The 17515-nt window shown below is 52.6% G+C and overlaps 1 protein-coding gene across 1 annotated transcript; it reads right to left on the reverse strand.

Moving 5' to 3' along the window:
• Positions 1-848: 848 nt before the first annotated feature.
• SEPT9 (septin 9) lies at positions 849-16948 on the reverse strand. The gene is made up of 9 exons (XM_010007167.1): positions 16753-16948; positions 13039-13167; positions 12550-12631; positions 11601-11738; positions 5633-5750; positions 4084-4179; positions 3460-3556; positions 2018-2069; positions 849-1145 (listed from the first exon to the last, which is right to left on the reverse strand). Exons 1-9 carry the CDS (start codon positions 16910-16912, stop codon positions 1010-1012), a joined length of 1008 nt encoding a protein of 335 aa, XP_010005469.1. The 5' UTR covers positions 16913-16948; the 3' UTR covers positions 849-1009.
• Between the last annotated feature and the right edge of the window lie 567 nt (positions 16949-17515).

Here is a 17515-nt window from a genome sequence, read left to right on the forward strand (position 1 = left end):
TCAAAGAAATAATAAAAAAAGAAATAAAAAAAATACCCAACAGCCTCCTGACGTAGGGAAAAGCCCAAGAATCACAAGGGTCAGACAGGACAACCCCTCACCTCCCACCACCGCTTTGCAGAGATGTTCCCCTCTCAGCCCCCTTTGGGCAAACACACTTGGAGCCTTCAGCAGAAAAAACCCCACCCAACTGAATGAAAAATAAATATACAAGTGTTCCCAGGACATCAGCCACATCTATGGCCCAAAAGAGAGGAAAAAGGAGTCTCTACAAAGTGTTGCAGACCTTTTGTAAGCTGTAAAGACAGACAAGGCAGCCCTCCCTCCCTTCCCACTCCCAGGCTATTGCAAGGTAACAGTCTGAAAAGGCACTTCTCCCAAAGCAGGTCGCTCTGCCTGGCCGGGGGTCAGTGACAGGCGAGGTGACACCTAAACGCTCCCAGTTTATTGCATGTAGGCAAGGTAGAGGGGTTGGGTTGGGGGCTGGTGGTTCCCAAAGGGCTGCAGAGGGCTTGGAGGAGGTGGCAGGAGACAAGGATGGCACCGTCTTGCACTCTTCATACCAGTACCTTGCTTCCAAAGGCTACGTTCACCTGGAGGAACCCTCACCTTCAACGGACGGAGAAGAGCCTCTGCATGGATGGGCAGGCAGGGCTCCCGGGGGCATCCCAACCCTGCTGGCCCCTCAGATTTGCTCCCCTGAGCTTGGCTGTCAAGCCAACATGGGGGCCAGTGAGAGCCCAACCTCTGCAGGGGACAGGTGCCCAGTCCAGGGCTGCTGGGGGGCACTGAGCAGAAAATCTGAGCCATGGAGCAGGTGGGAGCGAGCGGTCACCCCGCTCTGCACAACAGAGACAGCGTCTGGTTATTTGGTCAGTTAACATTGGCAGGGGGCTGGGGGGGGGTTGGGAAGAGGGACAGTGGCAGAGGATTTATATAAAAATAAAGAGGGAAGAGGGGAGAAACAGCGAGCGTGAGCGAGCAAGGTCCTGGCTACAGAGCGAGACGGTTACATTTCGTGAGCCACCAGCTCTTTGTCGGTCACGCCATTGGAGAGCGAGCTCTGGCCCTCGTTCAGCCTCTTCACCCTGTAGGCTTCAAAGTGGATGTTGCTGGTAATATCCTTTATGTTCTGCATATGCGTCCTGCAAGAAAGGGAGATGGGGGCAATGGTACTTCACTGGGTACAGGTTCAACCAGCCCAGCCTCTGCCACCCCAGCCCTTGCAACCCCCAACCTCTGCTTTCAAACATCCCCTCCAGCCCAGATTTCCCCTCCTGCTTTACTGCTTAACAATAACTAGGGCATGGGGGGAAGGAAGCAAAGACAATTATGGGCAGCCAAGACAAGAAGCCTTCACTTGTACCAATAGTCTTGGGTACATGGAGCCTTGGCTGCATAGCACCCATCCAGGAGGACCCCAGCCCTGCAATTCCCTGGGTTCTGTAGCCCCACACACTCTCTGCCAGCAACAGCTCACGTGTGTAGTGTTTATCCTGCATTTAGGAAGAGCCCAATGGTCCCTCCAGCAAGTCCAGGGGCTCAGCCTCCCGTTCCACTGCATAAGAGACTCCACTATCAAGAAGGACCAGCGATCACCCAGACCCCCAGTGGCACAATCCTGGGATGCAGGAGGGTGATGTCATCAGACTGGGAGAAGGACCTGGCACTGGTGAGGGATCACTAAGGGAAAAAGGCTTCCCAGCTGCTTGAAGACAAGCTGGAGCCACACAGCACACTGCCAGCAATCTTGGAGTCTGTCCTGACCCATCCACTGCTCCTCTCCTCCCTTAACTCAGCATCATAGCTAAGAAAAGCTCCCTGAAGCCATGTCCCATTGAGTGGGGCCACCTCTCACAGAGGGGCTGCAGAACTGCAGCAGGCTGGGATAGGATGGATGGATGGAGGGATGAGCAGAGGGAAGAGGCTGCTGCTTCAAGCTGGACTGGGCTCTCCCCTTTCTCTGGATGTCACCTAGTGACCAAAGGCTACAGGCACAGGGCACAGCTCTACTGACCTGATGAGGAGGTCCCGCAGGTAGGCGAACTCACAGTGTGTCGTGTTCTCCACTGGTAGGAAGAGAGAGAAACCCATCAGTGTGTACCCACGACATGAGTATGGCAACCACTCAGGGTAAGGAAGAACCTATGGGGCTTTACGTAGAGGGCTGAGATGGACACTTACCCCCCTAGGGTGCAGCACTCAAGAGTCCTTTTTGCTGCTGTAAGGCAGGTGATTTACCCAGGTACCTGTCCCTTCCCACCATCTCCCACCAAATGAAGGAGGTCCCAGCAGAATCTCCCACCATGAACCCCCTTGTAGACCAACACAAGCTTAAGTGGGCCCCAAACAAGGCAGGGAAGGGACTAGGTGAGCTTTGCAGCAAGCACTGGACACAGCTCCACAGTGACTGTGTGGCCCAGGCTGCTGGTGCTGTGGAAGGACATGATCTCCTGCTGACAGAGGCTGCTGCTGCCTGAGCAGGGCTGGGAATGAGCAAAAGTGTTTGTAAGAGGGAAAAATCAAGGGGTGTTGCTCCAGCACAATCAGTCTAACAGTCCACAGTCTACCAGGCATTTGAATTTAAAGGATCAACTTCCTTTTTAAAAATTTTTCTCCACCCAAACAGGCTTGAACATAATGCAGAGATGGCAAGACAACAAATAACACTGCTCTGCAAAAGCTGCCCGTGGCCACGGCTGGGTCCTGGGGCTTCCCCGTGCTGAAGAATGATGACACATGCAGAAGGTGAATGTTTAAACTCAGAGCTTCCATGGGCTGCTCAGAGCACAAGAGGGCAGCAGAGCTTTAAAATGCACTGATTTCCCTGGCATCTTTGTGAAGCCATCCTTCAACACAGGATTCCTATTAAAAAGACTCATAAATGAGAAAAACCCATTAAATGAAGAGGGGGAAGATAAGATGGGTGGCACTGGAGACATTCCAGTTGGCTGTCAGGGGCAGGGAAATGTGTAGATGCACTGGAGGCAGGAGCCTTCATCTAGCCTTTAAACCATGATTTAAAATGGGGGATAAAAAAGGAAGATGCTGATGGGATGAAGAAGGAAGAGATCCCACAAGGACACCAGCCAAATACACGGCATACTGGAAAGGTTCTAATCTGGGCTTGAGAGACAGAGACATCAGCACTTCACTCCTGTGCCCTCAAATCCAGCCTTTAGGCATTTAATTGTGCAGCCAGCAGGAGCCAGGCCACAAGAAAACCACAAGTATCCCCTCCAGCAGTCAGCAGCCCCTGAGGCACACAGAGGCTTAGGAACTCAGAGCAGGAGCACTGGCCAAGGTGTTTTCAGTGCCTGAACAGCAGGGAAGTGATTTTCTTTGGAGAGGCAGGGAAGTACTGCATACACCTCAACTTCTAATTGCTGGGTTTGGACCTCATCACCTCGTCAGGGCAGGGAGATGGGCTCAGGAGGCAGGGAAACATGGAAAACTTACCTTCAATGGTGCCCCACTTGGTCTTCCTTCCAAGGATTCTTCTTCCATTAACCTGGTACTCCTGGTCACTTCCCACCACTGCAAATGGGATCATTTCCTGAAGAATGACAAAAAAAAAGGTTATGTTTTCCTCTTGAAAACAGGTCAGAAAGCCAAGGCAGTGAGCAAAGTCCTACATCAAGGTGTTTTTAGGTGAGAGTTTCATGGGATGAGATGGTCTGTCCCTAATGCTCCTGAGCAGCATTGCCTGCCAGGGACCACAGGCAGCCCAAGACCAGTGTCACGAGCAGATGTGGGGAAGAAGAACTGTTTCCCACACCTGGGAAACAGCATCTCTCACACACGTCCAGTGCAAAACCAGTCTAAAACTAGCCCCAAACCAGTCTAGCCCAGCACTTCACTGGCAGGTGCCAGTGCACAGACAAGGCAAAGTATCATGCTTTTTCCCAGGTACCTTTCTCACCCTCTTTCTGTCCCTTGGTCCTGGGCAGACCCTCTGGACAGGGGCACAGCACCTTTGGAACAAACCAGAGGCACTTTGCAAGAGACCCCCCAGGACATCACCAGCACCCAGAGCTGCAGGGGCCATCCAAACCCATCCAATCCACACCACCAGGCACTAACCCTGAATTTCTCATTCACTAGCCGATCTTCGGAGTCTTCATCAAACTCCTTCTGAGGATACACGTCGATCCCATTGGCAAGAAGATCAGCCATTATCTAGGAGAGAAGAACAGAGGAACATATGAAGGAGACACGGGCAGAGGAACTGCACTCCCACCACAGCAGCAACTCCCAGCTAACCCAAGAGGCTCTTGTGAGCAATGCCCAGCAGGAACATCTTCCCTTTCCACCCTAAACACTGCCCACCTTGGGGAGAGAGACCTGTGTTCAGCTGCCACACACCTCCCAGGCACCTGCCCTGAAATCTCTGCAAGAATCTGGTGCCAAGACATGGTTCAGACTGGTGAGATGAAGTTTTATGAGCTGGGTGTTGCTTTGGGATTAAAAAACACAGTAAGACAATACAAGCTGCACCAAGCAATGGGGAATGTAGCTTCCAGGCATGTAGCCCGAAGTTAAGAAGCTCCTTTTGGTGTCTGCTTATGTTCCTTGGAAAAGGAGTCTTGGCAGTGCCTGATCCGAGGGGACAGGGACACAGACAACTTCAAGTGTGGCATCTAAGAATATCACCTCTGCAAGGGGCAGAGATGGTTTAACTTGATTCCTGAGTAGAGGCTCAGCTCACAGGGAGCACAGAGGAGCATTCTCCACTGCTTGCAGAGCTTGGGTTTGACCCCCAAAACCAGTCTGGTTATTTCAGTGCCTGATCCTGTCCACAAAGAACTGGGAAGACACTGGTGTGGGAAGGGTCTGCACAGAGGCATCAAACATACTCTGGCTAATGTGCTGTCCACCAGTGGAGGTGGCCCCTGAAACTGCTCCTTTGGCAAGATCCCCTTTCCCTTTGCTTCACTTCCCTGCAATTCAGACTCACAGACCAAGAAACTCAGTGGCTTTCCTACTTCTGCAGGGAATGTTGAGGCCACTATGCCTGCAGCCACATCCATCAGCTGCACAAACGGGTTTACAGCCCCTTACTGAACCCCACAGTGGGGCATCTCCATTTCTAGGCAGCACTAGGTGTGGGTGCCCAGAGGAAAGCCCACATCTCTCTGTGGGTACAGACAGATCCTCCTTGGCTCCCCATCATGGGAATGTCATGCCTTGCTTCCCCCATAAATCTTGCTCAGCCAAGCTCAGCAAACCCACAGGTTTTTTCGCCTGGTTCCTGTATCAGTGCATGATGCTGCACAGGTTGGGTTTGCTACGTGCAGCACGTTCTACCTCCTAAAAGAACTGAAACCAACCTGAAAATACCAACAATCTCAAAGGAGGCAGGAGAAACAGGCCTCAAGACTCAAGAGCTCAAAACTTATCCTGCACTGACAAAGATCCAAAAGAAACACAAGGAACTGCTTGGAGCACAGGCCCTTCCTCCGGCCACATGGGATCGCTCAGAGCTGCAGCCCCAGGAATGCGCTGGGCTCCCCGCCAGGCACTCGCCTTCCCAGCCCTGCCAGGGCAAGGCAGGGGAACCGGGGAGAGGGAAGGGGCAGGAGGGGATGGGGACAAGAGATGGGAGTCCAGATAAGAGCAGCCAGCCCCTTACCCTCTGTTTGAAGTAGTCCCTCTCCTCCAGCGTTAACGTGTCGGCTTTTGCAATCACCGGGACGATGTTGACCACTTTGCTCAGGCGTTTCATGAACTCGATGTCAAGCGGTCGGAGCCTGAAAAAACATGGCAGAAAAAAAAAGGATTTGTGCCCTGCTGGTGAGGAAAGGGGCTGCTGCAAACCCTTGGCAGTGAGGGGGCACTCGAAGAGTGGACACAGAGAGGGAACAACTTTTTTCAGACCGGGAAAATAAAGACATGTTGTGAAAAGCAGGACAGCACTTCAAAGCTCCCTGCTATCAGCTGTGAGCCCTCACAAAGCCCCAGGGAGTGGGAGAGGGCTTTTATCTCTGCTTGGCCACAAGGGACTGCAGGAACTTGCCCAAAGCTCCACATGTCCTTGGTGAAACCAGGAGGAGAGCACGGGCAATGCTGGCTGTGGGGCCAGCCCGCCCACTATGCACAAATCAAGCTCCGAGAGACCACGGAGTGAAACTGCCTCCAGCCCTATCCAAGCTGTCACCCACCACCCAGGGACAGAATGACACAGAACTGGCCACAGGTCACTCTTCCTGCTCTCACTGCCTCCTGCACCAGCCCATTGTGCACGAGCCAAAATTGCATCTTCCATCCACCAGCTGGGATTCAAAAAGGCTCCACTAATTCTCCAGGGGTTCACAAGGCACTGAAGAGAAACTGCTTGTTCAGAGAGCAAAAATGTCAGAAAATCTCTACAACAAAAGTCTCAGCAGAGGAAAGCTGCGGAGATTGCATAACCCAAATGATCAGCTCCTTGGGAAATCCCTCCCTGCTAAATGCTCCTGCTGACAGCACAGATATGACCTCCAGTGCCACCTTGGTCTGTGTCCAAGGGCTCTGGTCCAGCTGCAGATGGTGATGAAGGCTCCTGGCCATGACCCTCCCTCATTACTCAGTCCTCTCTGAAGGTGTTTTTACTGCTGGGGGTTCCCAAGCTAGCTAGAGTAAAACCCTCCATGGGATACCTCCACCTGCTGCAGGTCCCCCTTGGTGGCTCTGGAGGTGGTGGGCACATAGGCCCATGCAGGACATTTGAGCAGATGTTGCCATGAAAAAGGAAACACAGAAGTCTCAGAGGAGACCAGGTTACGGGCAGACCTTTGGGGTGCTCATGTATTAAGGAGCCTGTTGGAAACAAGCTGAAAGCACACAGGGAAGGGGCAGCACAGTCAGTGACAGAGCCCCAGAAGCAAAGGGACATTTCTGCCACTCATATACGCTCAGTGTCCCCATCCTGCAAGGCCATCCCTGTCTGGCTCCAGTCCCAAGGGAGGGACATCCAGCTCCAGAGAGACCCTCTCAGTTCCAGCTGATCTGAAAACAGCAGCTTGAGGCTGCTCCAGCACAGCCAACAGTGGTGACTCAGCCAAACCCTTCCCTGGTCAAACCCACTCCTCTCCCAAGGATCAGACTGGATCGTGCCAGATGGACCTTCTCCCCACACAGTTAACAGCACACATAGCCCAGAGCACATTGTCAGCATTCAGACAAACCAGTTCCTTACACAAACTTAGGAGTCACAGATCACCCTGGGCCCCAGGAAAGAAAGAGCTTGGCTATTAAAAAAAAGAAAGAAAAGAAAAAGACACAAGGAAACCCCCATGGACACATCTAAGCAGACTTGCTGCTGGCAAGCATTGTTTGGAGCTCTGCATAATGTATTTCCCAGACCTCCAAGGAAGTAATGCAGTTATGCTCCTTTCCCAGCAGATTTCTTTACCCTCCTCTCTCTTTGCTATTTTTCAAACAATTTTCCCCCTTTAAAAGCCTCTTCCCTACTGAGACTGTGTTCCTGCCTCTTCATTAGCCTTTTTTTTTCTTTTTTAGAGTGAAGACCAGGATGCCTATGGAGCTGATGCAGATGAATTCACAATCAGCCAGATATTTGAGTTTCAGCTCAAGTGACATTTAAGAGCCCCGTTACTGAGCCCTCACTGATAGCTGAAGGATGCAGCAGTGAGTCTGAGAGCAGGAGGCAGAGCCAGAGCCAGCCCACACCCCTGCCCATCACCAGCAGCACCCACACAGGCACAGCAACCATGTCCCACGCTGGTCAACATCCAAAGCCAGAAGAGCCCAAGGCACCTTTGATACAACATTCTGTTCCAATCAGCTTCTGCAAGGGCCTTGTAACATGGAAGTCACCTCCCACAGGCAGGTCCCTGCACCATCCTGGAGAACCAGAAGGGAACCAAGGGTCTCCCCAGAAAAGCAAACTATGTTTTTAGGGTATTCTTGCAAGTTTCTAAATATTCTGCCAATACCTGCTGGGTAGCCCAGAAAAACCTTTAAGTATTTAAAAGAAACTGCTTCTTTTCATTAAGAACAAGACCTGATGCTAGACAGCACAGTTCATGTGAAGACTTCAAAGGAGAATGAACAGCTTAAGGCCATCACAAGTGCAAAGAGCCTGATTTGCACTAATAGGCCTGTACAGACCCAGGCAAACATGGCAAAGGTCATGATGGGGCAAGACCAGACCTAATTTCTCTTAAATCCTGCTGCGAGGCACAGCTCAGGACAGCAGGGACCTCTGCTGGGATCTGCAGGGGCCAGTTTTGGTGTTTAACCACCACCATTCCGTGACAAGCTGCGGGCACAGCAGTGCTGGTTTCTACTGGGTATCTGAACTTGGCTCATCCACACAAAACATCGATGCCAACACGTGGTGAGGAACTGCAGGGAAACCCTGAGCTACACAAATACACAGAGCAGAAGGAGAAAAGAGAGATGTTTCAGTTTGGGTGCACATAATCTGCTCCAAGTAGATCATGAAAGCGAAGGTAGAGCTCAAGAAGAAAAAGCATCTGTTATCTCCCCCTTCCCCAAATGGTCCCTGATATTATAAACTTGCAACCAGACACACATGCATGTCAGGCTTTGCTGAGAGGGGTTGGAAGAGCCCCAGGAGGAGTGGAGGAGCTGGAGCAGAAGCTGCAGGAAAGGCTCCAGCTCACCCCAGCCAGTGCTGGTTGCTCCCCCATCCCCTCTTGCCATAGGGCTGGGGAAACTAGAGCCACTGGGCACATGGCTGGTCACACATTATTTCTGCATTTCTCACAGTCACTACACATGGACAAGATCTAAGCAGTGGCTCATTCCTGCCAGTTCCCTTGAAACACCATTCATAGGAACCAAAATTAATATTGAGCTGCAAAGTGATTTCCTTTTGGTTGTGCCCCAGATCCAACTAGCAGCAAGAACTGGAGCCGTGCATTAGGCAAATACCAGTGAGCACCCAGCAGCCACCCAGTCCCATCACCAAGATGTGTCAGTGGGCACCTGAGAGGGGCAGCTCACGGGGAAAGCTGCAGTGGGTGGCAGGCTGTCAGCCAGCAGCTCTGGTACAGGCAGAGAAGGGGCTGCAGAGGCCAGGCAGTGTTTCAGAGTCCTGTTTCAGAGCTGAGTGGTGCCTTGCAGGGGTCAGAGCTGAGATATTTATTGGGTGGCAGAGCAGGGCTTGTGCAGCTGCAGCCAGAAGCCCCTGCCAGCACCTTACTTAGCCTTTGCAAACATGGTTTTATGGGAGTGTTACAAGAAGGACAGGGTGTGTGCAAACTAGATGGGTTGCAAAGCCTGCTCTGAAATCCCTGCAAAGGGAGACAGCAGCAGAAACTTTTCTGCTGATTAACCCTTGAGCTGCCCAGACAGGAGGACTAGACTGAAATGGAGTTGAGCAACCCTCAACTCCAGCCTCTGGAGCTGTGCACTTGGTTAGTGTTGCTTTTTCTCTCCTCTCCTTCCCTTTTTATTTAAGAAAAAGCAAGTTCCCCCCCAATGACCCAGCAGGCTGAGCCCCAGCTGCCTGCAGCAGCCAAGTGCCAGGGAAGGGATGCTGAGTCCTGTGCCACACCTGACCATGGAGCAGGGAGGGACGGATGGACGCACAAGTCACTGCTGCTTTGGTTTCATCACAGGGTGATGCACGTCCCCAAAGGCAACACAAACAAGCCCAGTGTAATCCCTGTCCTGGGATGGATGGCACCAAGCATCCTGGGACAGCAAGTGGCACAGGAAGCACATGGATGGTTCCACATGGGCATGGGTGAGGTTCTCCACAGCTGACTGTGGCTGTCCCTGTAGCGGGTCCCTGCCTCTGTGGAGCCACAAACCTGCATTCAGTATTGTATGACAGCTTCATGACATGGCCTCCAAAAAACTTAGCCTCCAAAATGAGCATGAACCTCTGCTACCAGCACTGCTGCAGCAGCTCCACCCTGCAGGGCCCATGGACAGCACCAGAAAGGCTTGTCCATGGGGAGAAGAGATCTAGCTTGGGCTTTTTAAGGGGGCAGCAAGGAAACTCAATGCCTGCACAAGCTCTTGGAGAAGCAAAATTTCCCACCAACTTCTCTCTCCTGGTGGATTTGTTCCCCTTCACTCATTCCTCAGGTTATATCCATTCCATGTCAGGAGGGGACATTAGAGCCAGAGGTCATCTCTGATGCTGGGGCAGGAAGGCACAGCCCTCCCCCCAGCCAGGGTTGGGGACCAAGCACCGGCCCCATCCGGGCTATCAGGCTACAGAGAAGGAGGATCAGCACAGGGCTCAGCAACAACAGCCTCCAACCACTGGGCTCGCTTGGATATTGGAAACACATGTTTGTTGGAGAGAAAGAAAAAAAGCAGCTGAACTTCCAGGCAACTGCTGCTTGCTGGCGGGTGAGAGAAACCAGAGCACACGGCTGGAGGGGCTCCGGCAGGGGACACGGGGATGGGGCTCCAAGCCACTGCCTGCCTGGCCTGGGGATGGCAATGACCACCCCCCAAAATTTACAACCTCCACATAGGTCAGGTATCTGCAGGGTCCAACACTGGATGTGCTTTTAAGGGTTAAAAACCCAAAGCAATGAGAGAAAGTTTGAGCTAATGCTGCAAGCCCCTGACCTGCCAAGGCAGGGTCTACAGATGGGGGCAGAGATAAGCAGGACCAACATGCTAGACTGGCCTAAAAAAGTCATTTCCCTTTGAAACGGTTTCTGCTTTATCATATTATACCATAAATGTTTTGTTGGGTCTCTCTGCTCTCAATCCATGGCTGGTTACACAAGAGCATAACTGGCCCATGCAGTCATTTTATTCCAGTGGAGGATGCATTTTTGGTCTACCCACTGAAAGAAGCAAAACAAAGCCTTTGCTATTGGAATAAACCTCTACATGGGGAAGAGGAAAAGGCTGACCCAAAAAAAAACCCTACGCAGGCAGAGCCAGAACTGGAAGGAATTGACACAAATCAAAAGCAAACTTAGGTCTTGTTTTCTGTTGTGATACTTTAAGTCACATTTTTCAAGGCATTTTAAGTGCCCCAGATTTTCACTGCAGGCTACGTGCCCAGGAAAAAAAAAAATATAAGAAAAAAAAAAAGAGCAAGATCTGGGCCTTTGATGCTGTTGCTTGAGAAGTGCCAGAGCCAGGAGAGCTCTGCACTGAATAAACTGCATCCCACTTGCAGACTAATCAAACAACCTACAAAACACCCTTAAAGGGTGAGGGTGTTCGTTCCCTTGGCAGCACAAGGGAAACTGGCTTCTCCCCTTACAAAGGCAGGGGCACAGCAATGAAAATTAATGTTCTGTTTGCAAAGGCAGCCTTTGCATCCAATTTGATTGCTCAGTGACTGGTACCCATCCTCAGTCAAGCAAGCCAAGTGACCAAAGGAAAGTAAGCAGCTAATAAGAGCACAGGAAGGCTTTGATGGTCCCTTAGAAGAGGAAACTTCATGTTTTTCTGGGGTACAGCAGCTCTGCTGTGGTACTGTGACAGCTCCAGGTGCTACAGCCCTAGGAGGGATGGCTCAACACTGTCCTCAAGCTCCTGGAGTCCCCAAGAAACACAGGGGGATCTCAAGGAAGACCCTGATGGCTGAGCTGCCTGAGACCAAAGGCAGAAGAGGGAAGGCCCGAGGGTGTCAGCAGGTGGGTACGTACGAGTGGCCGGTGGCCGGGATGAAGTATATACAGCAGTGCACCCGCGTGTCCGGGATCCGCTTCTTCCGGTTGATGTTGATCTCCTCCTGCAGGTACTTCTCGTACTGGTCATTGATGAACTTCATGATGGGCTGCCAGCTGCAGAGAGAGGGACATGGGATGATGGGTTTGTGGAGGGGATCTGGACTACCCTGAAACCTCCCACCTGGCCTGACTGTGTGAAGCAGAGCCCGCTGAGCCAGGGATGTGCCATGTGTTACAGAATCCCATGTGACAAACAAACCGACCAACCCAAAACACACTCACACAGGGAATGTTTTAGTTCCTGTCAGTTGCCATTCATACAGCAACTGCAGGCTGCAGGGAAATCACCAACCTCACATGTTCACACTTTGGCAACTCCCCACACCACTGAAGGAGGGGATTTACCAGCTGGTTCAGACAAGCAAGTGGCTGAAACGTCCTCCCCTCTCTTCCCCAGGACCCAGCTGCTGAGCAGGGCAGGACTGGGGGGATCCCTCAGCTCCTTGCACTGCCTTGTGGCACAAAAGTAAGAGCAGCATCAAACCCCACAAAGCCCAGCCCAGCTAGTGCTGAGAAGACACCTGTCAGCAGCTGGGCAGGCCAGCCCTGTCCCAGCCCAGAGGGACCATCCCACACAGCCAGCCACTGTCCCAGGGCCTCCTGGCAGAGTTCAGCCTTCAGAGCCACATGAGGGATGTCCAGGGACCAGCCAGACTGGCACACAGCTGCTCCTGGCTACAAACAAAGGTTGTGTCATGCTGGGAACAGCAGGATGTTTATGGGTCCTCACAGGGTCCAGGGTAAGTCCCGGGGAGCATGGCACCACACTGCCACACACAACAACCAGGCTACAGCCCTCAGCACCAGCACCCAGTCAGGATGTCCTGGCTCAGCTGCCTGTCCTCTGCGCTGGTCCCCAGCTCACCAGTTCTCATTGTTGATGTGGTCTCCAAAACCCGGGGTGTCAATGACTGTCAGCTTCATGCGAACTCCTTTCTCTTCAATCTCTGCAATGGAGAAGAAATCCAGTGATGAGGCAAGCATTGATGGGTGCTCTGGCCAAGCCTGCTTTCCCAAAATCAGCTGGAGAGTTGCCCCCGGGGGAGAAACACACCTTTACAGCCACTAACAGGCACTAATCAGACCTCCAAAGGGATGCAGAACCACATCTGCCCTGAAGTGTCACCCCCCATGGCTGTCTCACTTGTTCGCTTCCACCACAGTTAAGTCAATGCTGGTGGATAATGAGAAAACAGGTGCTTTTCTCAACCCTGCAAGCATCTCTGGATGGTCAAAGTCCCTTCAGAATGAAGGGAGTGGAGCTTTAGAGGAGGTCCACAATTCCTACAAGCCTCTGGAGACACAAGAGTAGGACCAAAAGCCAAAGCACCAGGTGGGATCTGCAGAGCCTCACCGTGAGTGATGGATTTGATTTCAATGGTCTTGGGGATTCGCTCTTCAGAAGTTGGCTGTACAGATTTCCGGCTGATTTTGGATTTGAAGAGGGTGTTGATTAACGTGGATTTCCCCAAGCCACTCTGACCTGGAAAACAGCAGGATAAACCAGTCAGCACTCACTTGTTTCCGGGCTATTTTTGCAGAGGACAGGGGATGGGGATGCTGATGGACTGAGCCTGCACCGGATCTGTGGGAGGGATATAAGGGGTGCAGCTGCTCCCCTGCAGTCTCCTTGGCCCAAGGAGCTTAAATCCATCCTGGGCAGGACAATGTTGTGGACACCAAGCTCCTCCCCTTGCTCAGAAACAGCTGGATTGCTGGGAGCAAGCAAGGCAAGAGCCAAATGCATCCTTGCATCCAGCCAAATTCACAGCAACCCTGAGGACAGGCAGACACCATCAGGGTTGTTTTTAAGGGCTGCAATGACACCCTGCAGCCATGAAGAAAGGCACTGGGACCAGGGAATGCCAGGAAGAAGCATCCTAACACATCTGTGCCTTTACCCTCCTGCAGAATCCCCCCTCCAGCTTTGCACAGAAGACTGAGGAGCAGCTTGGCAAGCCCTTAGCTGGACAGGATTAACAGCAGCAACAGTCCTCGAAACCTCAGTCCTGCAGCAGCTACAGCTGCTTCCCAGCCAGACCTGCTTTTGCAATCAGACCAGCTGGCTGCAAGGACCCTTTTAGGCAGGTCCAGGCCAGGACCTTCTCTGAATCCCACAAACAACATCCCAGGAAGCACACTGGATTCCACAACAAAAAACAGCTTTTACAGAGAAGTGTTTTTATGCTTTATATCCTGGAGCTGAGGTTGATCCATGCAGAAGAGACACCAGCAGCTCTTGAAACACCAGACCAATTGTCCCATGAGCTCAGAGAATAACTTTTCCCCAGCAAAGAAAACACAGTAACTCCTCAAAACCCAGGGAGCAGACAATTGGCTTGAGAGCAGATGTCTTGTGCATCCTGCAATCACTGCAGAGCTCCTGCACACACCACAGCCAGCCCCGCTTCCTTATGGTTCAAACGGCAACTGGGAGCTAAGCTGGCAACACTACCTTTGGCAGCTGCAATCCAGCAAAGGAAAAACCTGTTCACCAGCCACTGTCACAGATGGGCTGCAGAGGAAATTCATGGACCAACTTGGGCTCTGGAGCTCCTGGTCCTCTGCTGCCTGAAAACCCATGAGGCCAAAGAAATACAGGTCTGGAGTGGCAAATTGGACTTGGTGATCTTAAAATGCAAAGAGCCAAAGTGAAGCTCTCGTCTTGTTGTGCTCATCACTAAATGGAGCACGTGGGGAGAGGGCAGAGCAGGGAGACACACTGCTAGACCTCCTGGCACTTGGTCTCTGTCTGTCCAAGCTGCTGGAGCCGGACTGCCTGGAAAGTGACCAGAGGCAAGAGCTGCCAGCACACAGAATCACACAGAATCCTAGGGGTTGAAAGGGACCTTGAAAGATCATCTAGTCCAACCCCCCTGCCAGAGCAGCCACAGATGCAGTGTCCCCTTCTGAATGGTGGCCACAGGCTTACCCCACTCAGTGACACCAGGCTGCACCCCAGGGACCCGGATCCACTCCCACTTCCCCTGGTTTGCAGCCCATTGCATTTCCCTGAGCTGAAATCAGGCTGAGCCTCACCATGCCTGGCCAGCTCTTCTCTCCTTCCAGCTGCTCTGCACCAAAAACTCAACACAGAAGATGTGCTTTGGGTTGTTTTTTTTTTAAGTTTAGACCTTTTTTCTCTTATCTACAGCCTTAGACAACACGAGGCCAAGCTGGCCTTAGCCTGGAGCCTCCAGAGCTTCAGTTAGGCTGGCAAAATCCTTTTGAACAGTGACCCTGGCACACAGGATTTTCAAAAAGCCCCAGTGATGCTCAATTCCCACCTACCATGAAGGAGAAGTCGCCTCCCTTCAACGCAAGAACTCACAGCTTAGATGGGATGGGAATAAAGGAGTTAAACTAATTCCTAGAAGCTTGGCCACCCCCTGGAGAAACGCAGCAGGATGAGGCACAGCAGAGCACCCCTTCCCTGAGGGACACCCCACGAGGTGCTGCTCCTCCTGAATCTCTCCCTGTGTCTTCTGGGAGGGCCAGAGCTTGACTTGTTTATGCTGCCACAAATTCCCCAGCCTGTAAACACTCAGCCCAGAGCCTGCCAAGGCAAGAACAATGTTTTCCAGCCGTGCTGAAGCACGGGCTTTCATACCACACACAGTGCTGCCAAGGCAAAGCTGGGCCCTCTCCTGAACATCCCTCCACATCTGCAAAGCAGAAAGCTGAGCGCGCTGCCGTGGCACAGCCTGCTTGTTGAGGGATGAGTGCCTCTTCTGGCAGGGGAACGGGGGCTCAGCTCATGCAATTTCACTTGCAGGCTCTCAGGATCAGTGCTCAGATCCCTCCATCCTGGAGTGCTGCTCCACTGGTAGCAAAGAGCTGGATTTGTTTAAAAAAACCTTCCAAGAACTGGTTCTGCAGTGACTGAGTTGGCGGTAATTTTCCAGCCTGGGGAGTCCTCCCCATAGATCACAAACCCACAGCCCTACACAACTCCTTGCAGAAGGAAGCAGGATGGTGAGATCCCATCACCACAGCACCTGGAAGATTCAGGATGGGATGCCTACACAGCCTGGCCACAGGGAGCAGAGCCCAGCTCACAGGAGGGGCTCCATGGGACCAGGTCAGACAACAAGAGCTGGAATGAAGCAGAAAAGGCCGATTTCCTTTCCCTTTCCCCTCTCACACAGTCTCCCATGGTGCCCATCCAGCTCTCCAGTATACCCAGCACACGGCTGCCACAGTCCTTGGCACTGGAGCCCCAGAGGCTGCAGGAGCACAGACCCCCACAGCAGAAGCTGCACCCAGAGCAGTGTGATGCAGCCAGTGGCCTCCAGCTGAACTAAAGCTCCTCATCTCATCCACCCCACAGCCAAGGAAAGGTAAGGAACAGAAGCAGGATTCGGACACACAACCTTCCAGCCCTCCCTCCCTGCATGTAAACACCCTCTGGGACACTCTCATTACCCTTTGTGCCACAATGCAGGTCCCCAAAGGAGCAGAAACTGTCCAAGCCAAACATCCCAGCTGTGCAGACCCCTCTCACTGGTCTTTATTCCCACCAGTAAATCACATGTGGATTTTCTTCCCTGGTAGCATGGTTGCCTCTCCTGTCTAAGCTACTCAGCACAACCTCTTAAATACAAAAAACTCTCAAGTCCATTTTTAGCCAAACTGCAGGAAATACTAGCAAAGATGAAGGCTCTACCACACCAGCAGTGCAATCCCTTGAGCCCCAACATGCTGACTGCCCGAACCAGTGCAGGGCTCCCAGGATAGCAGGCAAAGGAGGCTGCTGCAGCCCTCTGCAAGGTGATGGCAATTCCTGACACCCCTCAAGGTGATCCCTTCTGTCACTTGCCTATGGGTGACGCACCCCAAGACATGGGAAGGTGCAGAGGACCACGGGCTGCATCCCATCGTTGGCTTTAACAACAGCTGAATCCAGGCCAGCTCCCTGGGAGCAGGAATTGCTGACTCCTAAGGCAAAGACCCCAACGCTGAGCCTGAGCTGCTGCTCCCACGGAGCAGTGAAGACAAACATCATTACAGAAGAACAAAACATCTCGCCGAGCACGTTGCTGGCATCTGGCGCGGGGTTAGAACTCACCCACAACCATGATGTTGAACTCGAAGCCCTGCTTCATGGCTTTCCGTCTCATCTGCTCCAGGATGGCATCTATCCCCACGTAGCCGAAGTCTGCAGCCGGTTTGTCCGGCCGCGTCGGCGCTGCCTGCTTGGGGCCGGCATCCCGCGGAACGTCCGTCATGCCGGGCGCGTGGCTGGGAACTGCCTCTGGACCTGCGGAGGCAAAGAGAGGGTGGTCAGCGGTGGCAGGCAGTGCCCAGCACACTGGGATGCTGCTCCTGGCAGGGAATGAAAGGAGCTGCCTGTTGCATCCAAAGCAGAAATAAAGCACATGTAGGGGCTCAGGGCACTGGGAGGCTAAGAGGAAGGAGGAACGTGGGATCTTCCTTCATCTGTAATCACATTAAATTTGGGATTCCCCTTAATTTACTGGATTCACCTCAATCCCTGTCCACATCACCAAGCCCACTGCAGCAGAGAGATGGTACCAAGAAAGTCCTCAACAAGTCCAGGAGTTTCTTTAGCAAGTGACAAAGGCTTTTAGCACCACAGCCCTGAGCCCGGCGCTGCTGCTAAAGGCTTGCAGCCCTGCACAGCCTGCCTGCTTCTCCCAACCACTGTAATGACAGCGCTGTGCAGACTGCTGGGGGATGCCTGGTGGCCACGTTTCAGGGAACTTGATGGCTCTGCAGACACAGAGAAGTCCTTGGTGTCTCTTGACACATGCTCTCCTCGAGCTCCAGCTGACGGGGCACAGAGCCTGCTGCCCCAGCTCACTTCTCAC

The sequence above is a fragment of the Chaetura pelagica genome, unplaced genomic scaffold (assembly GCF_000747805.2).
Source record: "Chaetura pelagica isolate M959 unplaced genomic scaffold, ChaPel_1.0 scaffold180, whole genome shotgun sequence".
In the NCBI taxonomy this organism is placed as follows: Eukaryota; Metazoa; Chordata; class Aves; order Apodiformes; family Apodidae; genus Chaetura; species Chaetura pelagica.

Coding starts and splice junctions, on each gene's coding strand:
- SEPT9 (XM_010007167.1), bottom strand. CDS start 16,912: ATGACGGACGTTCCGCGGGATGCCGGCCCCAAGCAGGCAGCGCCGACG. Junction 12,632..13,038: donor AATCAAATCCATCACTCACG/GTGAGGCTCTGC, acceptor TCTCCATTGCAG/AGATTGAAGAGAAAGGAGTT. Junction 5,751..11,600: donor ATCCCGGCCACCGGCCACTC/GTACGTACCCAC, acceptor ATGTTTTTTCAG/GCTCCGACCGCTTGACATCG.